The 27,347-nt window shown below is 43.1% G+C and overlaps 2 protein-coding genes across 9 annotated transcripts; one reads left to right on the top strand and one right to left on the bottom strand.

Moving 5' to 3' along the window:
* Positions 1 to 253: 253 nt before the first annotated feature.
* Positions 254 to 13,231, bottom strand: LOC308408197 (uncharacterized protein). Of its 8 annotated transcripts, none has more exons than XM_080900352.1 (22): positions 11,853 to 12,190; positions 10,307 to 11,207; positions 9,289 to 9,350; positions 8,836 to 8,874; positions 8,347 to 8,447; positions 7,927 to 7,964; positions 7,707 to 7,823; positions 7,140 to 7,265; positions 6,808 to 7,056; positions 5,784 to 5,908; positions 4,348 to 5,011; positions 4,091 to 4,273; positions 3,928 to 4,018; positions 3,724 to 3,740; positions 3,207 to 3,329; positions 2,863 to 2,991; positions 2,133 to 2,261; positions 1,920 to 2,050; positions 1,509 to 1,725; positions 1,186 to 1,297; positions 990 to 1,105; positions 254 to 886 (listed from the first exon to the last, which is right to left on the bottom strand). In XM_080900352.1, exons 1-22 carry the CDS (start codon positions 11,951 to 11,953, stop codon positions 833 to 835), a joined length of 3,825 nt encoding a protein of 1,274 aa, XP_080756478.1. In that variant the 5' UTR covers positions 11,954 to 12,190; the 3' UTR covers positions 254 to 832. The 8 variants fall into 8 exon arrangements, with proteins under 8 accessions (XP_080756478.1, XP_080756475.1, XP_080756477.1 ...); XM_080900349.1 differs by having other exon boundaries at positions 257 to 886; positions 7,927 to 7,970; positions 11,853 to 12,187; XM_080900351.1 differs by having other exon boundaries at positions 263 to 886; positions 7,927 to 7,970; positions 10,307 to 11,204; positions 11,853 to 12,186.
* LOC308408199 (polyadenylate-binding protein-interacting protein 2-like) lies at positions 13,180 to 24,262 on the top strand. The gene is made up of 4 exons (XM_080900358.1): positions 13,180 to 13,306; positions 13,564 to 13,706; positions 15,990 to 16,169; positions 23,457 to 24,262. Exons 2-4 carry the CDS (start codon positions 13,566 to 13,568, stop codon positions 23,520 to 23,522), a joined length of 387 nt encoding a protein of 128 aa, XP_080756484.1. The 5' UTR covers positions 13,180 to 13,306; positions 13,564 to 13,565; the 3' UTR covers positions 23,523 to 24,262.
* The last annotated feature ends 3,085 nt before the right edge of the window (positions 24,263 to 27,347 follow it).

The raw sequence follows: 27,347 nt of genomic DNA, 5'->3' as shown, positions 1-27,347 counted from the left end.
ATCATCTTGAATGTCATCTTTTTGTAATTTTAGGATAATAAAAAATAAGAGGAGAAAGGAAATAAATCTCCTTCGTTCACATTTATTTTAGCTTCACAGGTTTACTTATTTCTGCTTAAACATCTTGTTTTTCTGAACAGCAGCATCAGTCAAACTAGAGGAAGGTAGTGAGGAAAACTGTTGAGAGAATGAGGTTGATTACCTGGCAGAAAATAATCCAGGTAGATGGATCACCTGATCAACCGGGTAAATTACAGTGGAAGCCCAGCCAACCACATGCTGCCTCATGCAGAAGTAAAATTTTTTGCCCTTTATGTGGTACTGAAACTGAAAATTATCAAAGAAAAACTGATGTCTTTGAAAAAAAAAAAAAAAATCTTTTTATTATTTTTGGAACAAAAAACTACAAAAAAGCTAACCCTAAATAAATAAAAATACAAGATAAAAATGTCTATTTTAACAAAATTCTAACACATTTTATTGAGAAACCAAGAACAAAATCAAGTCCGTTTCAGACGTTAAACAAATATTCACATCTATGAGTCTTAAAAAAATAATTTATTGTTCAGATGTTAGTTTGAAAAACCAGATGTTTCAAAAATCAAAGGAAAAACCTGCACAGGCAAAATGTTTTTATACTGTTTGGTCAACATTTTGTTTTGTCTAATCAATAACATAACTAATCAATAACAGAGTCTTTGAGGCTTTAAGCCCACAGAGCAGCAGCAGGAAGTCACTCAGATGTGTGTTTCACACATGGCTAAAGAAACAAAATTAAAACCTTAAAAAAAAAAATCTGACATTCACGTCTCTTCCTCAGCTTCAGGTGTTCTCAGGTCGGCAGCACCTTCTTCTCTGCTTTGCTCTGCTCCTTCTCCAGGTGTTTCTGAAAACAAACATATGCTGTAATGTGGGCGGGGCAGTGTCGCATATGTACTTCAGGTATGTTATAATGTGGCTAGGTCTAAGGTGTATCATTATGTGGGCACCTGCAGCTTGTTGTAGTGAGCTTGGCTGCTGCAGTGCATCTTCTTCGCCGTGTCTTCGTTGGAGTAAAACAGGAAACAGATGCGGCAGTAAAACCCCGCCTTCACGTGTTCGATACCTGAAATAGTAACAATGACGATGATGACGGCGAGTTTTTTTTTACGTGAACCTGACGATGACCTGGCGAAGCTTTCTCACCGATGGGTGTGGAGGGATCGTACAGCGGCAGGGGCAGAGACGCTGTGCTGGATTTGTTCGCAGCGACAGGAACAGCCTCTGTCTGCTCATTCTGATTAGTCGATGTCTCCATCTGCGAAAATAAAAGAGAAAAACAAAAGATTCGTCTTGTTTACCTGTTTTATTTCAAATCAAAATTTAAAAACAAAGTTTCCCCATTGTTAGCATGTTAGCAATTAGCTCAAATCTCTGGTCAGTTGATGGAAAGATGTTTAAATGAATTCGATGTCACCGAAGTAGTCTTTGATTGAACGTTTCAATAACGAGCTGTACAAACGACTCACGTCCTCGCTGTCCTTCAGCTTCTCAGCACCCAAATTTTCATCCATCACCGTCTCTTCACCACTGACTTCACAGCTCTGCACTTCCTCCTCCTTTTTCTCCTCTTCCTCTTGTTTGACCTCCTCTTTGGGCTTCTTCCCTGGAGGCTCCTCGCTGTCATGGGAGGATTTTAGTGGCGGGCTCTCGCTCGCTCTCTTCTTGGTGTTCGGCACTCTATGGCTTAATGGACAGACGTGATTGAGGGGTTCAGAGGCTTCAGCTTAAAGCAAAGTACATCCACAAGCTGTAAAAGACAGGTGTCATCTCCAGGTTTACATTTAGATAAAAGGCCTGAAGACGACTGCTGCTGTGAAGAGAAACTAATAAATCAGACTCGTGCAGCGAGCACACAAGAAGTAAAAGAAGAAACTCACCCGTGTTTGAGCTGCTTGTACTTCCTGCTCACGTAGAGGGTCAGGCGCTTCCCGCTGAATCTCAGTGGCTTCGCTTTATAATCGGCAGCCATCTTCTCTGCGTCCTCGGCATTACACATCTCGAGGAAACACTGAGGACAAGCATCAGACGGCTTTAAAGCAGCAGGAGTTATGTGGATTCAGGTCGGACGTGCATTTGTCCCAGTTCCGTACCTCTCTCCGGATCCTGTTCAGGAAGTACTTCTTGACCATCCCATATGGTTCGGCGAGCTTCAGGACCTCCTCGTCCGTGTATTTGCTGTTGGGGATCTGCCCGATGTACACCACCTTGCTGGAACCGGACTGAACAGCAAACACAGAGAAAATGAGCCCACAAAGAAGAAAACAAACACCGACTGTCCTCATACGGTCGTGTTTCTTTTATCTGACAAATGTCACAAATATCACATTTTTACTGGCCCACAATAATCTGGAACACTAATAACATCCACATCTTCTCTGATCCTGCTTCCTGTCACCGATTTCCAGTGTAAGTCACAATTCATTTTAGTTTTACTATAAACATAAAGCCCAACACAGCCAGGCATCTGCTTATGTAGCAGACCTGCTGAAACCTTAAAACAGCAGTTTGATCATCTGATCAGAATCTTTTAATTGATCCATGATCTTATTGTAAATCCAGAGCCGATCACACTTCGAGGTTGTAGCTCGTAAACATTGGAACAGCTGAATCTGGGGTTTGTTTTAAATGACTGCTCAAAGATAATTTTACTTATTTATTTTTTATATTTTAGCTTTAACCAATGACCACTGCAGTCTGGCTAAGGTGTATGTATTTAGAACATTTTAGACACAAACCTTATTCTCAGGTTTCAAATTTTGTAGAAATTAATAAATCAGATGAAAACATAACATGGAGGTTAAAAAAATTTAAATAAATCACCTGGATGGTGGGGTAGCTCATGGAGTGACTGATCCTCACCGTCCGCCCGCACACTGACGCCGTGATGTTCCCGTTGTAGAAGTTGGCCATCGCCCGTGCTTCTTCTTCTGTGGCAAACTGAAGGAACGCCTGACGAGGGAGAGGAGACAATGCGATATTCAAAAATACTTTTCAGGAAATATCCAACTACTTCAATTGGATGCAGGTTCGTTTACCACTTCTATATTTACCACTTCTCCAAATTTGCATTTGGAACATTTTTCAACTGATGTTTGAAAAAGTTGCTTTACTGGTGTGATACAAATGTCCAGGATTAAACTTTCACTTAACACTGAACAGAGTACCTCGGGTCTCAGGTCCAGCACCAGGTGTTTGACCACCTTCCCGAAAGGCTGGGCGAGTTTCAGCAGCTCGTTGAGGTACTGGTACCCTCGCCTGAAGCCGACGATGTTCACCACCCTCATACCCTGATGGGAGGAGCAAGAATTGAGGAATTCCAGTGAAACAGAGTGAATGAAAACAGGTTTCTGAACACAGATTATGTTGGAAATCTCATAAAATGTCGAAAGTAGTGCAATTTCATATAAAACTAAAGTTATTGTGAATCAAAAGTTCAATTGCAGTTGAACTTTATCAATCTCCCCTCACTCACAAACTATTTGAACTATTCAACTTGAGGGAGTCATTAATTCACCAATGAGCTCTCCACCCTTCAGTTGTAAAACAATAGACCACAGAAAAGGTCAAAATATTTCAAATGTATTAATAAAGTGAAAAACTGAGATTCTTGAGATGCAGTGATCCACAGAAACATGAAGTCAAATATTAAAGGTATCAGAGCGACGGCGCTCGGGTACGTACCCCTCGCCTCGTGTTGTCTGCAGAGAAGAGGAGACACAAACAGAGAGGAAGATGTGCGTTAATTTCAAACACCTTTTTGTTGATTGAAGACATCGTCCTCACATCCATGAAGGAAAATGACTTTTTTAAGGAAAAGCTGGTGCTGCAGCACATTACAGGTACAAGTGTTAACTTTGATCTCTAAATATTGATCTGATCAGGTACCGATATTGTCCGACTCTCCATGGGCTTCGTCGTTGTCTTCCTCCAGCTCGTCCAGCGTCACAAAGTCCTCCATGTTCTCTGGGAAGTCCTGCTGGAAGAGACATCATTAACACACCTGTGCCACTCCTGGATTACAGACTGAAGGACAGAGCAGGTGCATCACCTCTTCTTCGGGTAGATCTCCCTCTGCTGCCTCTGGAGCCTCCGAGCTCTCTGCCGCCTCCATGTTCATCTCCCCTTTGCCCTTGTGCTCCTCGGCCAAGGTTTCTGCTTGTGGCTCTGACTCGGCCTCCTGCTTTACCTCACCCGTGTCTCCAGGTGTGTCATTAGTGACATCATCGGTAACCTGTGTGCAGTTCGGTTTAATTCCAGGAATCACTTTTGGCTTTAATATTTGTTTCAACTTTTTTGTTTTCTCACCTTCTCCTCCTCCTGTCGAGCATCCTCAGACTCCTCTACCGTCTCCTTCACAGACTCTTCTCCCTTAGGCTCGTCCTCCTTCTCCTTGCCATCAGGTACCTGCTCCTCCTTCTCCTTGCCATCAGGTACCTGCTCCTGCTTCTCCTTGCCATCAGGTACCTGCTCCTCCTTCTCCTCGCCATCAGGTACCTGATCCTCCTTCTCCTCGCCATCAGGTGCCTGCTCCTGCTCCTCCTCGCCATCAGGTGCCTGCTCCTGCTCCTCCTCGCCATCAGGTGCCTGCTCCTGCTCCTCCTCGCCATCAGGTGCCTGCTCCTGCTCCTCCTCGCCATCAGGTGCCTGCTCCTGCTCCTCCTCGCCATCAGGTGCCTGCTCCTGCTCCTCCTCGCCATCAGGTACCTGCTCCTCCTCCTCCTCGCCATCAGGTGCCTGCTCCTCCTCCTCCTCGCCATCAGGTGCCTGCTGCTCTTCTCCGTCCTCCCTTCCTTCCATCACTCCTGACACTTCCTCGTCCTCCTCCTCTGTTACCATCTTCACTTTGTCCTTCTCTTCCTTATTTTCCTGTCTGCTCCTGGAGCTGGATGAGGAGGTTTTGGAGTTGGAGGACTCGGCTCTGCCATTCTTCTGGCTCGAACTGTCTCCTCCGCCCTGTTTGTGCTTCACACTGTATGAACGAGTGTGTATGAGTTTAAGCTTCCATGTGTATCCTGACATATATACACTGTGTTAGCAGTTAGCCAGCTAACACCACCTCTCATAACGAGGTCAGAGATGATGTTCAATTTCTAACTTTTAATAAAGAGTCGGGTTTGCTCACTGGCTAATCTGGAGCTACTTCTGCTGACACTCTGCTGTTTTCAACATGACGTCTGCTATGATCTACGAAAGCTGAAATATCATGGATCAGCTGTGCTGCACCAGTTTAAAGTCTGTGACACAGAGGAACAGGAACAACCATTGGTACCCTGCATGTTTTCTTATAATTGACTTGACAGAACTTGAAAAAATGCATTCTGGGTACATTTTCACAGCTCGTATCACCACAATTTAGAGCAGGGGTGTCAAACATATGGCCTGGGGGCCAGAATCAGCCTGGCAAACACTCCAATCTGGCCCACTGGATGGCTTTGGAACATCTGGAGGAAGATCTTTAAGTGTCTTTTCATAAGTTTTGCAGCTTTAACTACTGATACAGATGCTCCCCATACCCGTCCATTTTTCTTATATTAAAATATCTCATGGATTAGATACATAGTTATGGTTCTGCACATCGGCAGAAAGGAGAGTTCTGGTCAGGTAACTGTCTTTTATGTCATTTATTTCCCACAACCTCCAGTCAAAGGGTGTATCTGTCCCTTTCACTGCATTTCATTCATGTATGTGTTTACAGTTCCTACACCATGTCATGGTAGCAGTGTCTGAAGCCGGGCACTCACTTGAGGGTTTTGTATTTGGTGCAGATGTTGAGACGAACTATTCTCCCATTGAAGACGAGGGGGTTCTCGGTGTAATGATTCACCAGCATCTCTGCGTCCTCCACAGTTGCCAGCTGAATAAACGCCTGGACACACAGACGAACACAAAAGCAGCCATCATTCAAACTTATTCACCTTATCACAGACTATACTCAGCCAAATCTGATCTCCACACTTTCTGTAGTAATGCTGGCATCACATGAGCACTCAAAGAGTAGCAGTGTTTCTTGCTCTGTCTTGATGATGGTCAATCATCCAGGTAAGTAAATCTCCAAAAGTTGATTCTGTTCATCTGGACGTAGCGTTTTGTGGGAGAAACGTTTCGTCACTCATCCAAGTGACTTCTTCAGTCTCAGCTGACTGCAGGTTTCCCCAGTCTTATAAACAGTACATTTGCATAATGACTGAAACCAGGCCACTTAAGGAACAATGGGCTGGGAGGTCAGTTCCTTAATCTTAATTATGCAAATTCTCATGACCATTGATCTACAACCACTGACCAAAACCCACTGATCAAAGACCACTGATCAATGGCCATGAGTACCATTCACAGAGAGTTGGGGAATGGCTGCAATCACAGCATTGTAAGATGGTGAAAGATGTACCCTTAGGCCCCCTCCTCGATTCAGAGATGGTTTTTCCCTTTTCACGTAAATGGCCTCCTTGACTCCGCACTCAAACCAGCGTTCCTCCCTGTCCAGGATGTGCACATCCTCATCATTGAAAGAGTGTCCAATGGCCTGTAGGTGTAAATAGACTGCAGAGTCCTGACCTGACGAGGTAGCTCTTCTGTGATGTGCCATCCACTTCGCCAGAGGTTGTTTGGTTCCCCTGATGTATAAGGCTGTTTATAAGGCTGGGGAAACCTGCAGTCAGCTGAGACTGAAGAAGTCACTTGGATGAGTGACGAAATGTTTCTCCCTCAAAACGCTACGTCCAGATGAACAAAATCAACTTTTGGAGTTTCCTGCTCTGGTTTATTTACCCGGTCGGTTAAGAAGAGGTGTTTCTCAACCACACCGAAGCGTTCGGCGAGGGTCAGCAGCTCCTGTTTCTTCTCGTCCTCTCGGGGCAGATGGTAGAAGAAGACCACCTTGCTGCCTTGACTTTTGACCTCTTTCTCAGGTTTGTCTATCGGCCGCTCCACCTGCCGGGTCATCGGTTGGTCCCCTGGTCGGTCTACCGGCCGCTTTGTCAGTCGGTCCATCAGTCGATCCATTGGTCGCTCGTCCTTCTGCAGGTTAGAAACAGAAACTTCTGAGGATCTGAGTCTGTGGGGAAGCGGTGAGTTTTATTTAGCAAGCGAGGGGATGTTACCTCAATGAACATGAGGGTCTGGGACAGGTACAGGGTGACGGGTTTGCCGTACGACAACGGTGGATGCTGCTGGTAGTAGTTTACCACGTCCAGAGCTTCTTCATGTGTGCTCATCTCCAGAAAAGCCTGATGGTCACAAAGATTAGACTTCAATGCTGAAATTCAGTTTTCCTCAGAGAGGTTTGCTTTAAGTTTCACAACCACGTATTTAATGTTGTTATTACTGGATTATATTTAGACTTCTTTAATCCCCAGCTATCTATAGTCTCTTATCACAAGCTCAGTCTGACTCCATTTCTACCATCTTGGACTGCAGCTGGTGCCAGCAGTCCTCCTCCTGGTGTGGAGATCCTCTGTGAGTGGGTTCAGCTCAGCGAGGCTGCGAAGGAGAATGAGTACTACCAGCTGCAGTTTCAGATTGAGGAGATGAAGTTCATGTGCAGGATGAAAGAGTGTGAGGCAGCTGATTGTATTGTTCAGTTACATTTATGAAGAAGAAAGTTTAACTAATGTCTACATCTAAGTTAGAAGTAACTGAGGTGGAAACAGCGAGGTGAGTTTTCCTACCTTGTTCTTGAGGATGAGGTGCTCCCTCAGGCAGCCGAAGCGCTCAACGAGGGCGAACAGGGTCTTGTCGCTGAGAGGCTTCTTTTCATATTTCACCACCACCACCCTGCTCCTCAGCTGAGGACACGACACATAGTCTTTACTGAAACGAGCTGAGCTCTGCAGAAATGAGCTGATCCACAGGAAGACACAGCAGAGAGACAGAGGAGGTCAGACTCACCTTATTCTGTCCCAATGAACCGGAACCACGTCCTCCACCTACTCCTGACACACAAACACACCGATGTTCGCACATGACCAAAGACAGATTTCAAAAGGTGTCTGCAGCTTTCTGAGGGCACTAAACAGCTGGGTCTCTTAACCCTCACCCACTCTTTCTAATGGCTCTCTGTATTTACTGTACCTGAGCTTTTTAACCATTTTTATCCCAAAGTCAGCAAGCGTGGCACATAAATGTAACACTGAGCTCACAGGAGAACCAGACTTGATCAGTTGGAAGTTAAAGACTTGACGTCAGCTGTCTGAAACCATCTTTATGAATAAAATAGTGACTCCCCGCACAGAGAGAAAGTGACAAATGACTTAAAATAATACTAATAGTATTAATAGTGATAAAATAAGACATCTGTGGGTCCCTCACCTCCACCCCAGCTCGAGGACATCCCTGCCATTGGTCCTGAAGACATGGGGGCTGGTCCCAGCAGTCCTGCAGACAGGTTGGGGGTCTCCCAAGGACGACCACTGGAATTAAAAACATGAGATCGTCAGTTATCAGACACCTGGATTATTAACACACAACACAAAGCTTTGTTAACACCAGGCCACAGAGACAGTGTGTGAACCCTCTGGAGGCAGGAGAGTTTCTGAATCTTTATCTAATCTAATGAAGCCCATCTGACCAAACAGGAAGTTGCCTGTCAGGTGTACAGTATGCTTGCTGCTCTCTCTGCTGCTGTGGCCCATACATGACATACAATGCAAACAACAGAAAGACAAATCAGTGCAGGACAATCTGTTTGGGCACAGCTGTCAGTAATAACACTTTTCCGAGGTTAGGTCGAGGTCCTTTAGGACTCTAAATCTAACATCTCAAACACTAAATGAGGAGCTTAATGTTAGCATCTCTTACCCTCTGCCTGGGCCCATACCAGGGTCCCACTCTGGATACCTGAAAAACAACATTCAGTGTTACACATCTGATAAAGAGGAACAGACCTCAAAGGAACATTTAGTCAACAACGATGAGCTGAATGATTACAACCTCCTGCTGAGGTCAAAGAGAGATCGGTACTACGGAACAGGATTTCATCTCATTCGTGTAACTTCAGGGTTAACCTTAAATTTTCTGTACTACAAAGGTCGGTTTACTTCTTACCAGGTACGTCATAAACTAATCTGACTAACGCCAGAGTCATCCCCGTCCAGCGCTGGGATTTTGGAGGGCTGCACAGGAGCACGTTTGCGTTGGTTTGGGTACTGAAACTCTAAAAACCAACCTAATTTCTTCTGATGTGAACATGCTGTTAACAGATTTATAACTTAATCTGTTTTGGCTCACTGTTGTGTATTAAGAGCAACTCACATGTCCAGAAGGTGCCGTCTGTTTTCAGCATGGCGGAGTCCATTAACGTGTTGGTTCCACTCCTACAAACACAAACAGAGCATTACTGACACTCAACAGGCCGTTTCTCCTAAAATACAACCTGTATATTAAAGGAACAGTTCACACAGTTATTAACCTTCATAGCGTCACCCAGACAATCACTTAGGACCAGATTTACTAAGAATTTAAATGCACTTCATCAGGTTTCCATTTTAAAACCAAAAATTCATGATTAAGATCTTTTTAAGACCTACAAAAACGAATAATTCATTATATTTTGTGTGCAATAATCACTATAACAGACAGTATTTGATGCTTTCTTAAGCCATCAGTGACAGTCATACAGGCAAGAAGAGCTCACCCGCATATCTTCAAACCTGCTCACTGTGTGACTTTGGTCAGTAGATTACGAACTTCCTGTTGATTTTTGGTAAATTATGTTTTTGTCAGCATTGAAAAGAACCATGTTAAAAATTTTTGCTTTAAAGCCAAAAAGTGTACATTTCTTCTCAGAGAGAATTTAAATTTCCAAATTCGAGTGATAATCGATTAAATCCTTCTTTCTCACTCCTGACACCACAAACTAAAGAAAAACAAACACAAGACCCCTGCTGCCAAAAGTCTCACATGTTTAAAAGCTGCCAATTCGATAAGTCCATGAATGTGTGAGTGTGAAAAGTGAAAAGATCAAGTATATCAGACTGAATGTGTAACATGAACAGCTTTACCAGCTCATGTGAACAGATACTAATTATAAAAAGAGATTTTTGGTTTAATTGGATGACCGCTGGAAAGATCCAAATCTAACTGGTCAATGCTGGAGAGCTTCAGCTGAGAAAATGGAGACAGGGAACATGCTGTGAGGAGATACAACAAGGAAATTATATGAAGTAAACCGGACCTGAATCAGCGCCTGTCACTGACTGAAGGAAGACTGGAGCTCAAACAATTACAGTTAGTCCGAGAAGAAAAGAGGAAGCAGGTTGGACGTACTCACCATGGTGGAATGAACGTCAAAGTCACAAAGAGAGCACACGTGGGGGAACATGGGGGGCATGACTCCCAAGAAGTCTTGGACTTTTCCGTTTGACGGGGAGCCCATCCTCCTCTGCATAAAGACGGGCTCAGACGGGCCCATGCCGAGCCCACTGCGGTGGGAAAGCTCAGAGTATGGCCTCTCTCTGCTCCCACCTCCACCTCCACCGCTGTAATTTAAGCCGTAGCCCCGGCCGGAGGAGACGTCCTGCAGGGAGCTGTACCCAAAGTCTGTGGAGGACTTGGCTGAACCTTGTCCCAGAGAAGAACCACCCATCCTCCCCACGTGTCCCTCTTCCCAGCTTCCTCCTCGATACGCAGCATCAGAGGACATGGCCGCCCGCCGCTCTCCTGCTTCCCCCTTGCGACTCTTCAGCTGTCTGAGGATGTGTGGCAGCGTCTCCACACTGATCTCCTCCTCAGGGATTTCAGCCAGAGCGTCCAGGTCAGAGGGCGACAGCCCCAAACTGGCAAACAGCTTCATGGTGCTGCCAAGATTGCTGGTGCTGCCGCCACCGCCGCTGCCACGTCGGGGCATCTGCCCGCTGCCGTCCTGGCCCTCCATGCCCATGCCCACGCCCACACCCATTGGTCTGTTGGGACGCTGCTCGTTCATGTTGAAGTTCAAGGTTTCTGCAGCGGCCAGGAGCCCCCGACCCACAGCGAAGTGTTTCTGAGCGCCGTCAGCCTGCGTCTTCTGAGACATGATATCAAAAATTCTGTCCCGCTCTCTGGATTCAGCACAGAGAGCCAAGATAAAGAAGGAAACAGGCGCTGGAAAGGTCTTCAAAGATGACAGGAACTTAATGTGGTCAAAGAGAGCAGGAGCTCCTTTTCTTCTGTGGTGGCAAGTCTTATTTCTGCTGAGACACAATGAGGTAGAAAAAGCTTCAAACAAAGCCTCTCCTAAGAAAACAGGAGCCAGTGGAGGCCCTGAGCAACAGACGGAGGAGCACGACTCTGATCTTTACTGCAAAGGGAACATAGGAGGCGGTTAAAGGAGGAGAGAGAGAAAGATTCACCTCAGCCCAGCAGGAGGAACATGACCTGATGCAAACAGAGTGATGGAGACCGCCTCACTGAGGAAGAGAAACTCTGAGTCCACGAAAACATCGACAAGAGGCGAGATTACAACGAGCCTCTGAGTGAATCACAGCCTGACACAGACCAGGAGTAACATCTTTGCAGGTACAGTGAGAGGAGAAGGAAAGGTGTACCAAACACGCTTTACGGGTCGAGCTAACAGCGCTATGATGTCTACGTTGTTTAACCTGACATGTTAACTAAAAGATTAAGTACGCTGCCATTAATGAGAAAAATGAAACCAAAAACGACTCAGATAAGCTGCGCAGCTAACTTTGCTAACATACATGTCCTCCTACCTGCCAACACTGGCATAGCTAACAGCCTTAAGTTATCTGATATTTAACGTGCAAACTGTGGATGAAGCTGTTAACTGTGCATTTACGTGTATAATATGATTTATCTGTAATTACGGACACTCTTACCCTTTCTCCAACACCCGATCGCAGCTGATTAGTAAATAGCACGAGACGGGTGACCAAACTAGAGCATGTGAAGTATCGCGATGTTTCCTCTCCTCCTGCATCAGGCGGTGTTTTTGTTTCTGTTCGCTGCTTAAACGTTTTCTATGAAAATAGCTATTAACACAACACACACTTAGCTCCTCTATATTAATAATTTCTCTCAGGTTCTCTTATCACTATAGAGGATATGTATTTGGTTTAAAAAATGGGTTTAGGCTTGTTAAATCAGTGGATTTTATAAACTTTCGGAGGAAGGCGGGCTTTCAGAGTTTGGACTACAGTTTGGACTACAGTGCTGCATTCACGGTCAGAAAAGGTGCCAGCACCTAACGTGATGAAAGCCCTTCTCAAATTGAAAGAATTAGATCAATTTACAAAACAAACAAATATGCTGGGTGTGAGTGGATTTCCAGATAAAAAAACAACTACACAAGGACTGCTCAAACATGGACTTTCTTATCCTAGGCAGATTATAGTTGTGTAAAAGATCTACAAACATTTTACTCTACTTGTAAACCCACACAAAATAGTTATCTCACTGTTTGCTTTTTAATCCAGACAACACTGAAACCGTTCTACATAAAAGAATCACAACACCTACACCTACTGAACCTTTATACTTTGGCTGCTCCCCTTATGGGTCACCGCAACACTCGTCTCCAACCACTCCACTTCACCCAGTGTGCATGCTCTTCTTCCCCTTGTGCAATGTTTATTGCTTTAGATTGTTGACTCCAATTAATTAAACTCATCAACCTTCAACCTGAGCTCTTTTCATGTACACCTTTTCACCTGTTTCCTTCTCATTTACATGCATGTATTCTGTCTTGCTTCTACTGACTTTTACTTCTCTTCTCTCCAGAGACTACCTCTCCTCCACCTGCTCTCTGCTCTCACTGCAGTTCACAATGTCATCTGTAAACATAATAATCAACAGAGACCCATGACTGTTCTCTCGAATGGAAACTGTAGCTACATCAATTTAGAGAAATACCTAAGCTGATATTTATTCATGATGTCCAGTGATCTACTTACATTGATGACTAAATATAAAAAAAAATAACAAGCTAAAGTGTAGCGTCAATTATAATGTGTATCCAGACATAAGGTTCTGTACCCAACTGTGATATTTAGTGAATGAATAAAAAAATGAAACAGAGACCCAGAGGAGATTCTTAACCTCTGGTATAAATAACGTTTACCTTATGTGGTCCTCTTGTCAGATTCCTATTTTCCGATGTTAAACCACGAGGCCCGTGAAGGCAACACGTCAACGACCAATGAGGAGCGAGCGCACGGTGACGGTTACGGTGGAGATGTAAACAAACAGAAGCAGCGCGGCCATTACAGCAACAACCGAGTTCCTGCGAGTTGACTGTTTGTCTTCTCTGTCGTCGAATAAATCACCCCCGAAGGTATTGTGCTTCATAAGAACACAGATGCCCGTCCCCCCGTGCTCCTCTAACGCGGCTGGGTGCTCGCGGTGGTGTTTTCGCGGTGATATTTTTCTGTTTCTGTTGTGTTCTCGCCAAAAATTATTCGCTAGCTGCTTGCTATTGTTGTCCGTCAGACAGCGGCCATGACAGCGAGCATTATAACGGCCGAAGCTACGTGTTTGTTCCCGCTGACCCCTGTCCCTCTCCCTCACTGTGTCCTCTGGTTCTCCTTGTAGACATGAAAGACCCGAGCATCAGCAGCGGGGGCCCGAACATGACCACCGGCACCGAGTTGATCCTCACCAGCCAGTTCAACGCCGAGGACGACCCGTTCGCCGAGTATATGTGGATGGAGAACGAGGAGGAGTTCAACAGGCAGGTGAGGAGCTGGGACGAGGATGACCTGGACTGCAAGTGAAAAAATCTGCGTTTAGGGCGGAAAAATGGTTAAAGAGTCTGAAATTAAGTTTATTATGGAGGAGGAAAAGTCATCCAAAACAAAGCAGGTTGATCTTTTCAGGTAGAACACATTTAAAGAGAAGTTATACCTCAAATCAGTAGCTACAGAAAGACTCAGTTGACTATTAAGGTGGAAATCTAATGTTTGAATAATATGTTGAAAGAGTAATTATTGCCTGAGATTACAGACTAATTATCTTTTTATTAACTATTGTTTTATAGATACATTATGTCCAATGTAAGGTGGACTCAGATAACTTTTAAGGTGGAAATCTGTTTTTCACCTTACACCCAGAAATTGTTCTCTAAAACTTGTGTATGCAGACAAATATAGCTTTCTCCTTTAAGATTGAAATCTGTCATTTTCCAGACAGATTACACCAGATTACAAGTCTGTATTCGTCTACTTAAAATGAAAGATCAGCATCTGCACATCTCCTCTGACTGCTTTAAGGTTTGACTTGAGGGTGATTTATTTTGGGAGTCAGACAAGGCATCTGAAAAACACTCCAAGATTAATTTTTAAGGTGGGAATAAACACATGAAGTTGCAGATTTGTTCATTTTTATATGAGCTCAGTGAGCTCTGTTTCTAAGGTGGAAATCTGCAGATTAAGATAAGTTGTACCTAAACGGTTGTTTTTAGTTGTAAGCAAAGATCAGTATTTTCAAACAGACTCAGTCAACTTCTAAGGAGGAAATCTGTTCTTTTTTTTATAGATTACACTCACGTTGCTCTAATGTGAAGCTCCCATATGCGGATAAAGCAGTATGTTATGGTGTAGATTTCTGCAGACAGACTTTCCTGGTTGGAATTGGAGGTTTAAGGGAAACTACATGTCAGAATTTTGTTGTTTTAGTCATAGTGTTGCAGTATAATTCCAATCTGCTTTGCTTGGAAGATCAGTTTCCATAGATAGACTTTTAAAGTGCAAATCTGGGGTTTATGTTACAAGAAAAAATAGCCTTAACTTGGACTTGTTTATTTGAGAAGTATCTAGAAACATATTTTTAAGGTGGTAATGTGAATTTTAAATTGTAGTTTATTGAGATTAAGAGAGATAAAGTGAAATTAGGTTGATTTGATTTGAAGGCAGGGAAAGTATCCAAAAGCATGATGGGTGACTTTTTAAAGTGGATATCTGTAATTATCTTTACAGGCTAAATCCAGAAATTGTGCTGTTGTACATCTTGTATATACAGATGACAAATCTTAAGGTAAAAATCTGGACTTATAAGTTGAAGATAAAAAGAAACTTTGTATGTTTACGTACAAACTCAGCTGATTTTGGTTTTTAAGGTGGAAATCTGTTTGTCAAAAATTGTGATTTTTACAGCAAAAAATGTGCACTTTAAGGTGAAAGTATGATTAAATAGAATATTTCCAACACCTGTGTTGTTCAACTGAAAACAAAGGTCATTGCCTACAGATTCACGTTTTTAAGGTGGAAATCTAGGGGTTTGTTTACAGGTTAAAGGAAGGTTAACATTTGGAAATTGTGCATTCTTAAAAGTAGCTGTGATTTTAAGGTGGAAATTTACAGTTTGAAGGAAAATTACACTGAGCAGCTGAAGCCTGTGTGCACCACAAAGCAGTGGCTCCTTGAGCTGGAATTCAGGTCAGGCAGTGGCCTGATTATGCAATCAGCTGACAGCGTGTGGAGTCGGTTAACAGAGGAGTAGGTGGGAGGCGTCCGGTTGGAAATTTCCATAAGGATGTTTTGTTTGGAAAAAGGAAACAGTCTGTGGAGCTGTGTTTTAGAGAGCGTTACGTTTCACAAAGGAAGGAGGACTGCAGCTGCTGTGTTACTTTAACTCTGTTCTGTGTTAAACTCTTTTCAATGTTTCCGATTTATATTTGTAAAATCAGCCGCTCTGTTTCGAGTAGTCATCTCGTTGTGATTGGTCAGGTGCTGCAAACCCCGCCTCTGACATGTGAACACGCTCATTGCTAGATTAGGAAAGCCTGGGCTTACTTATTGAGCTGCTAACCAGCATCATCTTAGGCAGAGAAGGAAACAAGGATAACTGGATTAGTAGAAGGGGGTGCAGAGCAGATTCACCCGAAGAACATTGTAGCATCTCTCCTTAAAGTGTTATCTGTGTGATGTTCGCTCTCAGGTTGGACGACATGTTAAAAGTTTTGGTTCTTCGTTGGTCCAACAAAAGTGTGACTGCTGCTTCTCTGCCTGTGTTTTCGGCAGGTGGAGGAGGAGCTGTGGGAGGAGGAGTTCATCGAGCGCTGTTTCCAGGAGATGCTGGATGAGGAGGAGGAGTGGGAGTGGTTCATCCCGTCCAGAGATCTCCCTTCTCAAAGCGTCAGCCAGCTGCAAGAGCAGATCAGCCTCCTGGTCCTCGATGGCGACAAAGACCTGGATGTGGTGGTGAGTTTATCACCTTTACCATTGGTTACAGAGAAAACTCGTGTTTTGGCCATAAGAATAAAAGGACACCAGAAGTATGGAACGCCAGGACTGCCATAATGAATTAATTAAATACACCATTAAATAATTAATTAAATGTGTCAATAATTAATTAAAATTGGAATTAATTAATTAAATAAATAGTTATGACACATGTAATTAATTAATTATTGACACATTTAATTAATTATTTATGTATTTCACATTTTAATTAATTATTGACACATTTAATTAATTAATTATTGACACATTTAATTAATTATTTATGTATTTCACATTTTAATTAATTATTGACACATTTAATTAATTTTTGACACATTTAATTAATTATTTAATGATATATTTATTTATTTCATTTTGGCAGTCCTGGCGCCTGGCTCTCATCATGAAATAATTTTATCTGTCAGCCTCACCCATCAAACTCAGGGGGCGGGGTTAACGCTGATCGAGTCAAAACCATTGCTTTGGCCTGGTGGCCATTGTTTCTAGCACACAACAACCGGCATGTGGAAGCTAACAGAACTGAACTTTGAAAAACCCTGTTTGTGTGTCACCAAATACCGTTTTAATATTTTTTTAGCCGAGAATGTAGTGGTTTAATCTTCATGTGTCTGGTCGTTTTGTCAAGATACAGCCTCTTTGCAAAAGTGTTTCGATGATTTCGGAGATGTCGTCCCAGTCTCACGGCAAAGCGTGGGATAGACCCGCTCGCCTCGCAAGCAATCCCACCGACAAAGCGCAGACCCCGGTACACAGCTGTAGTAACCCCCGCTGAGTTCTTTTACTGAGGTTATATTTATCGGTGTTTTATTTCCTGATGTTCTTATGTGTCCTACGTGTTTCAGTCGCCAATTCTGAATTCTAACTAACATTAAAAACATGTTTAAGGAGGAGAGAGAGAGCAAATAAATCTGTTTAACATCTGATCTTTGGGTTTTTGTTCAGTAATCAGCGTGACCTGTGTATAAACGCATAAAAGAGATAACGTTGGTGTTTCCGTCATGTAGTAACTGCTGGCTTTAACTGTACAAAGGTTGTTCGACACTATGAAACACATACAGACTTCATGATGTTCGGCTAATATTTTTATTGTGAATATTAATCATGAGGGTAAACGGCCCTGTACACCACGGAGCGAGGTCAGCATAGCCACGATATCCACGATATTCTCAGCTCCATGAGTTAACACAAAGTTTCCCAGCTGACTATCTAACTTCCAACTATTCCAGAGACGTGAAAATATATCAAATCAAATCACTTTTATTGTCACATCACATGTGCAGGCACACTGGCACAGCACATGCGAGTGAAATTCTTGTGTGCGAGCCCCACAAGCAACAGAGATGTGCAAACACAACAACACAAACGAGCAAAATACAAGAATGGCCAACCTGAAACTAATAAATATATGTACAATATATAATAGTGTATGCATTTCTGGATGTGTATACTAAATATTTTCCTACGTGTGTGTGTGTGTGTGTGTGTGTGTGTGTGTGTGTGTGTGTGTGTGTGTGTGTGTGTGTGTGTGTGTACACATTTTTACAAATTAAATAGTAAAAAAAAAAATAATAATAATAATAATAATAATAAAATATATAAAATATATATACAGAGTTGAATATGTGCAAAACAAGTGGCATTTATATACAGTGTGGAGTGCATAATGTTGAAGTTCCAGTAGTGAAGCTGAGGTGTCTATGACGTGTTCAGCAGTCTGATGGCCTGATGGAAAAAGCTGTCTCTCAGTCTGCTGGTACGGGACCGGATGCTGCAGAACCTCCTTCCTGATGGAAGTAGTCTGAACAGTTTATGGCTGGGGTGACTGGAGTCCTTGATGATCCTCCCCGCTTTCCTCAGGCAGCGCTTCCTGTAGATGTCTTGGAGGGAGGGAAGCTCACCTCCAATTATCCGTTCAGAGCACCGCACTACTCGCTGAAGAGCTTTGCAGTTGTAGGCGGTGCTGTTGCCATACCAGGTGGTGATGCATCCAGTGAGGATGCTCTCAATGGCACAGTGATAGAAGGTCCTGAGGATGCGGGGGCTCATGCCGAATCTTTTCAGTCTCCTGAGAAAGAAGAGGCGCTGCTGCGCCTTCTTCACTGTTTTGTTTGTGTGTACTGACCACGTAAGATCCTCAGCCAGATGTACTCCAAGGAACCGGAAGCTGCTCACTCTCTCCACAGCAGCGCCGTTGATGGTGATGGGGGTGTGTACTTCTCTGCACCTCCGGAAGTCCACTATCAACTCCTTTGTCTTTGCGACGTTGAGGGTGAGATGGTTGTCTTGACACCAGTGGGTCAGGGCGCTGACCTCCTCCCTGTAAGCTGTCTCATCACTGTTGGTGATAAGACCCACCACTGTAGTGTCGTCCGCAAACTTCACAATGATGTTGGAGTTGTTAGTGGCTGTGCAGTCGTAGGTGTAGAGTGAGTACAGGAGAGGGCTCAGTACACACCCCTGTGGAGCACCAGTGTTCAGTGTGATGGGGGATGAGGTGATGCTGCCCAGTCTGACCACCTGGCGTCTGTCAGACAGGAAGCTAAGGATCCAGCTGCAGAGGGAGCTGCTCAGTCCTAGATCCTGCAGTTTCCTGTCCAGCTTCGAGGGAACGATGGTATTGAATGCTGAGCTGTAATCTACAAACAGCATCCTCACATACGTGTCTCTCTTCTCCAGGTGTGACAGGGCAGTGTGTAGTGTCAGGGATATGGCATCATCAGTGGACCTGTTGTGGCGGTATGCGAACTGTAGAGGGTCCAGTGAGTCAGGTAGTGCAGAGCAGATGAAGTCCCTGACCAGCTTCTCGAAGCATTTGCTTACGATGGGGGTCAGGGCTACAGGTCGCCAGTCGTTCAATGAGGAGATGGTGGAGGATTTGGGTACAGGGACGACGGTGGCCATTTTGAAGCAGGCTGGGACTACAGACAGAGAGAGGGAAAGGTTGAAGATGTGTGTGAACACTCCAGCCAGCTGAGCCGCGCATGACCTGAGGACGCGGCCGGGAATCCCGTCCGGACCAGTAGCTTTGCGCGCGTTCACCTTCCTGAAGCACTTCCGCACATCCTCCTCAGACACAGTGTGCGCACTGACGTCATCCGCGGTGCGCACACTGTCCGGTCTCATGGTGTTCGCTGCGTCGAATCTAGCGTAGAATACGTTTAGATCCTCACACAGAGAGGCCGTGGTCTGCGGTGTGCTGGTTTTCCCTCTAAAGTCTGTGATCGTGTTTAGTCCCTGCCACATACTCCGAGGGTTGTCAAACTGTTGTTCCACCCTGTCCCTGTACTCACGTTTGGCTGCTTTGATCGTCTTCCGGAGTTGGTAATGTGCGTGTTTGTAGTCCGATGTGTTCGCGGAGGCAAAGGCGGTGTTCCGTGCCGCCAGTGCCGCGCGAACATCTCCGTTAATCCAGGGTTTTTGATTTGGGAAGGATTTAACTGTTCTGGGTGGGACGACATCTTCCACGCATTTCCTGATAAATCCACAGACTGAGTCTGTGTACTCATCAATGTCTCTGGCGGCCACGTGAAACATTTCCCAGTCCGCGTGATCAAAACAGTCCCGCAGCGCAGACTCCGATTGGTCCGTCCAACAGTGCACCGCCCTCCGGGTTGGAGCTTCCTGTTTCAGCTTCTGCCTGTAGGCGGGCAGGAGCAGGATGGAGCAGTGATCTGATTGGCCGAATGGGGCGCGGGGGAGGGCTTTGTACGCATCCCGGAAAGAGGTGTAACAGTGGTCGAGTAGCCGGTTTCCACGTGTGTTAAAAAGGATGTGTTGATGGAGTTTTGGTGAGACTTTCTTCAGGTTTCCCTTATTAAAGTCTCCGGCTGTGATAAACGCTGCCTCTGGGTGTGCGGTTTCCTCACTGCTGATCGCGCTGTACAGTTCCCTGAGTGCACGGTCAGTGTCGGCTTGTGGGGGTATGTAAACAGCCGTAATAATCACTGCAACAGCCGTAATAATCACTGCATAAAGAAAAGTGTAAGAGACTCAGCAGCAGATTAGAATAACAGTTATACATTTAATAAATCACCAAATGAATCCAAGAAACGAGCAAACCTGTTCCGACAATTTGAGTTTGTATTCCCTCAGCTGCAGACTCGCTGCTGTTTAAATGTTTGAAAAGGAAGATTAGATATAAACAAACGTCAAACATAGACTCAGTCTGCCTTCACATTTGATATGAGGCCAGCACGTATAGTGGCCTCAGCAGGCTATTACTGAAATACACGTGCTATATCATAAACTATGATATAAATAGGGAGGTCCTATTAACATGTTTAGTTTTAAAGGACACCTTCCTGCCTTTAGTCTCATTCATGAGCAGTATTAGTTTTCTTCTAACATCCAGAAGTCTGCACGATGTGTTTCATAGTTTGTAACAAGCCTTTGACAGGTAAACATAACATGACCGAAAAAGCAAAAAAAAAAAAAAAAAAAAAAAAGAGAGAGAGAGAGAGAGAGAGAGTGTTGACATAAGAAGAGAAAATTCTCTCAATTATGGAGACAGGCAAATGGTTCATTTATGTTTGATGTGTGTTTATTCCTCCCTAAATATCGTCGGTGAAGTTTGCCATGCACGTCAGATTTTCCTGCGCATTTTTATACCTCTGCCAACAGAGAGAGAAAAAAATCACATTCTAACAGACAGCTGGTGCTTAGAATACAGTTGAATAACTATTAAAAAACAGATGATATTTAGATGATAGTTCAGTCTAACACATGTGCCAGTGAACCATTAAACGTCTGTGAAACTATGCAGTTATGAAACGTAACTTTAACCTCAGCCAAACCGATTTGCTCAGTTGTAAATAAAACAGCGAAGTAAACGTGACCCGACAGACAGAACCTGATAGAATGAAGTCCAGCGTTTAACCACTGAGAGCTAAAACTCAGCTGAGGTTTGAAAGCTGTGTGTTAGGTTTGTAGCTTGAACCCATCCGCTGGAACGTTGAAGACAATATAATTACACTGCTAAGCAAGACACAAGTAGGCAAACTTCTTCATGGTACTCGTGCACGGGAGAGAACCGGACAACCGCTTGACTCCAGTTGGTCTCGTCCGTTCTCCCATACACTGTCCTTTTATTGAGGTTACATGAATATGCATAGGTTCATTAACATACGACGTCTACATACAAACAAAGAGTACCTTGCCTGTGTGTGTGTGTGTGTGTGTGTGTGTGTGTGTGTGTGTGTGTGTGTGTGTGTGTGTGTGTGTGTGTGTGTGGGGACTGCTGATCAAAGGGTCAAACATCCTTGGTCAGGAAGAGGGTAGCCTCCCCCTCACCCTAGATGGTTCATCCTAGATAACACGGTGAGGAAGTCCTGCAGTTCATCTAAACAAAGAGCACTTAGACTAGAACAGACGCAACTACGTTAATCCTACCATAAAATAATAAGACACGGTATGACCTCTCATGCTCCCAAAGTGCTGTCTAATACACACAAAGTTTGCAGACTATCAAGGATCAAAACCTCTACCAATCTACAACTAATTACAAAACTCTAAGCATATATAAGTAAATATTTCTAAGCATAAATGACAATCAACAATACAAATCTAACACTGTGTGCCGGTGATTGGACATCAGCCGCTGATAAAGCTGTTCGCCTATAAAGTGCTCTGTAAGGAAACAAGCTCCAGCAGCTCTGCGCTCGGGGAAAACACTATATTTACTTATCTTGTGCAGAAAAATGCGCTGACATTGCGTTATATCGAGCACCGGCTGCCCAGTTAAACTGTGACTATCACCAGGTAACGTAGGCGTGTTTCTTGAATTAGCAGCAGGTGTTAAACAGCTGACAGATGAGGAGGAGGATGCATGCAGGTAAACTGAGGGTCTGCTGAGCTGATCGCTGGTTTCGTGAGAAAAATGTCAGCTCGTTCTTTATGTTACAGAAGCACAGAGACACAAGACCAGGCGGAAAGAGACGATCGTTCGGTGAAAATGAGAATCTGCGAATGCAACATGTGGAACACGGAGAGTGGAATATGTAAACAAACCGGTTAACGTAACCCCCTCGGTGCACTCTGCATGCTAACTGTTAGCAGAGCTAGTGAAATCTCTGAAAACATCTGAGCACTTTTGCAAACATGTTCTGTGTTGACAACCTGACCAGACATACGTCGCGACATTCGCGGCTAAAACACTGTTAAAAGTGTAGCTGGTGACAGAAAAACGGGGTATTTTAAAACTACACCACCACCATTGCTGCCTGTGATTTGATCTGCATTCTGGGATAACTGGCTGCCCCAAGTCTACACAAGCAATCGATTATCTAGGATCGACCTGTTTTGACTTACTTTGCACGGCAACCAATCAAATGTTAGAGAAGCTGCATGGGCAGCGTTAACCCCGCCCCCTGAGTTTGATGGGTGAGGCTGACAGATAAAATTATTTCATGATGAGAGCCAGGTGCCAGGACTGCCAAAATGAAATAAATAAATATATCATTAAATAATTAATTAAACGTGTCAATAGTTAATTAAATGTGAAATACATAAATAATTAATTAAATGTGTCAATAATTAATTAATTAAATGTGTCAATAATTAATTAAAATGTGAAATACATAAATAATTAATTAAATGTGTCAATAATTAATTAATTACATGTGTCATAACTATTTATTTAATTAATTAATTCCAATTTTAATTAATTATTGCCACATTTAATTAATTATTTAATGGTGTATTTAATTAATTCATTATGGCAGTCCTGGCGTTCCATACAGAAGATGGCGTCCTGTCAGCTGACATTATTCCAACACATTATAAAAAAAATGTAGGATTACAGCAAATATACTCCAAAGCCAAAACATTAAAAACAACCACTAATAAAATAAAATAAAGTTTGAAAAATAGAATAAAAACTACACAAATAATTAGTATAGCCAAATGGAAAAAGACAAAGGACCTTTAATTCAGTAAAAATCTGAAACACTGAAACACGTTTAATCTGAATGTAAAGCTGAATATGATACAACAATGTGTAAAATAGTGCAATAAAAAAGGATGAAATCAATAATACAGAAAGAGCTGCTGAGTGAGACACAGCACAGTGCCTGAACGTGTCTGATAACATCTCCACACTGATTGGTTTCTCAGGGTTTTTTTCTTCCCAATTAGTTGATTATTAAATTAGTCTCTGACTGTTGACCCTCATCTGTCCAGCAGAGGTGGCTGTTTCTTTATTTTCTTCACAGAAATAACAATGACGGATTTTCTTCTTCTCTCCTTCAGGTGACCAGCAGCTTGAACCCCAATGCCAAGGAGTTCACCCCAGGCATCCAGAAACATGCCATGTGACCCGGCTAGGCTCCTCCCTCCCCCCCAACCCTAGTCCGCACTGTGACATCATCACCAAGATGTCTGCTGTATTTTCCAGCTGCCACTCGACCTTCAGCCTGACGTGTTGCCAAAGTTCTGCGCTCGCATGTCTTCACAGTTACGTGTGTGTGTGTGTGTGTGTGTGTGTGTGTGTGTGTGTGTGTGTGTGTGTGTGTGTGTGTGTGTGTGTGTGTGTGTGTGTGTGTGTGTGTGTGTGTGTGTGTGTGAACTCTCTGAATGTACATCAGCTGAGAGGAGTGTTTGTATGACTCTAAATCAGAACAAACTGCTTCCTGTCTCCACTTTAATTATTATTTGGGGCACTTTTATAAAACCTGAAATCAAACTGTGTGCTTGTTTTTGTTTTTTTTTTGGTTTTTTTTTTTTTTTGGTTTTGGTTTTTTTTGGGTTTTTTTTTAATTCGACTTCCTGTTCAGAGGGTCGCCTTCGCCGCCTCGTGGCGTCTAAAAGCACTTTTCCGGTCGTGGTTTGTTTAGCTGGCTGTTCTGCTGTTTCTTGCTCTTTTTCCCAGCATCCTTGGCGTTTCTGTCAGCTCTGACTTGTCTTCGCTCTGCTGCCTACATCAAATAACTCGTGTTGACTTTTTTTCTAAATGCACAGAAAGTACTGTATAAAAAGTCATATAAACAAAAACAATGTAAAAAAAATCTATTTTTTCTTATACTACTTGAAATAAATGTTTATGAAAGGAAAAAAAAGTGTTTGTCTGTTAATAAAAAGCATCCACACAGCTAGGAGAGCAAAAAGGACTGGGTAAAAGTCTTGAACCACCCCAAAAGTGCAGCGATCAAGCGAAACATAAACATACATGGAGATGCAGTATATGATTTATGTAAGTATGGTCATTTATAAAGTAAGAAATATATAATTTTTTACGTTTTTTAGAATGTTCTTTAAAATTGTTAAATACTAATTTTTAAAAATAAATATACATATTTTATTTATATGCTAGACACTTGACCTCAAATAGTTCACTGAAAGTTAAAAACTTGTGTTTTAAGGGAGTTTTGCAGCTCTACCTGCAGGGGGCGACACAGTCTGCCCAGCCTGTAGGCCCTCAGCAGGGTTTCTAACCTCCTGAGCTGCTTTCTGAGCAGGAATTTAGAGCGAGGACTAATTTATCTGACAGGAAGTTCCTCCTGCTTGCTCTGCTCTCTCTTCTTCTGTGACAGAGGCACAAAGCAGCGGCGGCCATAGATCAGCCGCAGCCCCCCATTGTTGCCCGACAGGTCAGATACAGACCAGGACTGCAGCCATGCATGCTGATGAGGGTGTGTGTATCAAAGGAGGCGTGGCCTCAGGGGTGGCAGGTCACACATTCTCGCCGAGTGCTGATTGGTCAGAGGGAGATGTTGGGGAATGTGCAACAGGCACAGATGTCTGCAAAGTGCTGCGAGGTCATGACCCCTGTGTTGGTGTCAGGACGCCCAATCCCCACCCATCCATCTGCATGTGATCACCTTCAGCATCATCTCCATCGGAGCGTCCGACTGGGAGTCCTCAACAGAGGCTCATTGTTCCTCTGGTAGAAGAGGAGGAGGAGTCTGAACATCATGCTGCTTGTTCTTCACCTCCGAGACGAAGGTTCAGGTTCAGGAACCGTGGCGGTTGGGTTTGGTCAAAGAAACACCCGATGAGACCTTTTCTTACATTCGTTGGACGTGATCCTTTTCGCCGCATGGAAGGAGTGGTTCTCATTCCAGATCTGGGCCACAAAAAAGCCAAAACACGAAACAGATCAAACTTTAGTGGACCAGACTGAAACATGGTTTAAGTTACTTTTTTCATGTTACATGCTTTCCAATTACTCTTATAGCCTTCACACACCGGACGCCTAAAATTCCTGAGAATATTTAATGCGTTAAAAATATTTTTCACCTTTTTCGGACCAATCAGGTCACTGCATTTGACAACAAGTGCACTTGAAGTTTAAAATGAGCACGAGTACTGAATACACAGAGGTGACTTTTGAGAAGTTTCTTGAAAGACTCTAGTGACGGCACATTGCGATGCTCAGTGCTCATGTTAACTCCATTTATTATCGGTCATCCTCATTCACCTAAATCATCCAATGAGCAAAAGGAAGGAAAAACAAATCTCTTTTAGGGTAAATGGGCCTAAGAAAATCTGACAACTCCAGTATGGGAAGCTACCTGCTGTGGTTTTAAAAGACGTTATTTGAAAAAAAAATTGCACCTAAACCCAAAACGAAATCAAAGCTATGCCGGAAATAAAACTTTTGCAGAGAACAGCTGTGATTGGCTCATGCAGGCACACCATCAAGCATTGATTTGGGGAGCGGTTGATTTGCTTTTCTTTGCGTGTTAATTGGTAAAACACACACTTTAAACATTGCACAGTCATGCTAATTTAACTGTGTCAAGTGAAAATCATAATCAAGATTTAAATTTAATTAATTGTGCAGCAGAAATAATACGAAAAAGTTGTTCTATCCAGTGAAACCATCTGACCGTATATCGGGGTTCAACATCAGCAGGACACTGAAGTCGTGGAGGAATTATTCTGTTTTCAGGATCAAAGAAAGAATATTTCTTCTTGCTAAACTAAGCTAATGCTAGCCTGCCTGCTAACATGGTCAAACTGTAAGATTTTATTAGGTTTTATTAGTAAAATGTTATCTTGAGTGTATGAGGGTTGGCGTAAACATTCAGAACTCCGGAACTGTTTTAGTCACTTAGCTGTCCATTGTAAGATTACTTTATCAGCTATAGTTACAACTGGATTCATCCATTTTAACTTCACATGATAAATTCAAATTCAAATTTTATTTGTCACGTACACAGTCATACACAGTACGATATGTAGTGAAATGCTTGGACAACTGCTCGTGACCTAAAGAAAACAAAAAAGGAAAAGGCTATGAATAAGATAGGAAATAAATATGAAAAATGAAAAAGGGTAAAGATAAGATTAGATAAGATAAGATAAAAAGAACTTTATTTATCCCGAGGCAAATTCTTTTGTCATACACATGCTCAATGCAGCAAGAGAGACAGAGGAGCAGAGGAATAAGATATACAATATGTACAATAGAATACAAGTATACAGTAATATACAGTAGGATAGTGCAAAATATAATATCAAATAACTGTAACAAGTAACAATATAACTATCCTGAGAAATAAATAGCTTAGCTTAGCTATCAGTGCAGATGATTCTAAAAGTGACATAGTATTGTGCAAATGGATAAAAAAATCAAAACTGTGGATTTTTTTGCCATCCATAATTAGAAATTTCAGGTTATTATCTCAAAATTTCAACATACTGACTCAAACTTTGGAGAAAACAATTTGACATTGAGAATTTATTAACACGTTTGTAAAACACTGCAATTCCTCAAATGTCCACTAGAGGCTCCAGGAGTGAGTCAGTCCACCTAGACTCCCATGCTAAAATAATATATCACAGGTAATTGTGGGGCTAACTTAGCAGTCTGCACTCTTTTCTACTTATGGTCCCTTCTGGCTTCAGAAAAAAACCAACATGGGTGCAGCTTAAATATTCCCACTGAAGCTTCGCAAACCAAAGGGTGACGTCTGAGTGTTGGCGTGCATCTTTGAATAATGTGTGTGGTGCAGACTGGGTTTTATAAATAACCGTCAGAGCTTCGGTTTGACCCATTAGACATCTCTTTCACGTGTTTCTGTTTGATTGATGCTGGGATGCTAAATGAAGGCTTCTCTTTATGGAAACCTGCAGTCTTCACACTCTGTATTGGAGGCTCCATGATGAGTTGGTGTCCAACCCGGTGACTCTTTTCAG

Source organism: Rhamphochromis sp. 'chilingali', assembly GCF_963969265.1.
Source record: "Rhamphochromis sp. 'chilingali' genome assembly, chromosome: 13".
In the NCBI taxonomy this organism is placed as follows: Eukaryota; Metazoa; Chordata; class Actinopteri; order Cichliformes; family Cichlidae; genus Rhamphochromis; species Rhamphochromis sp. 'chilingali'.
Note: the sequence above shows the minus strand (reverse complement) of the source record. Positions and strands in the feature narration are given on the sequence as shown.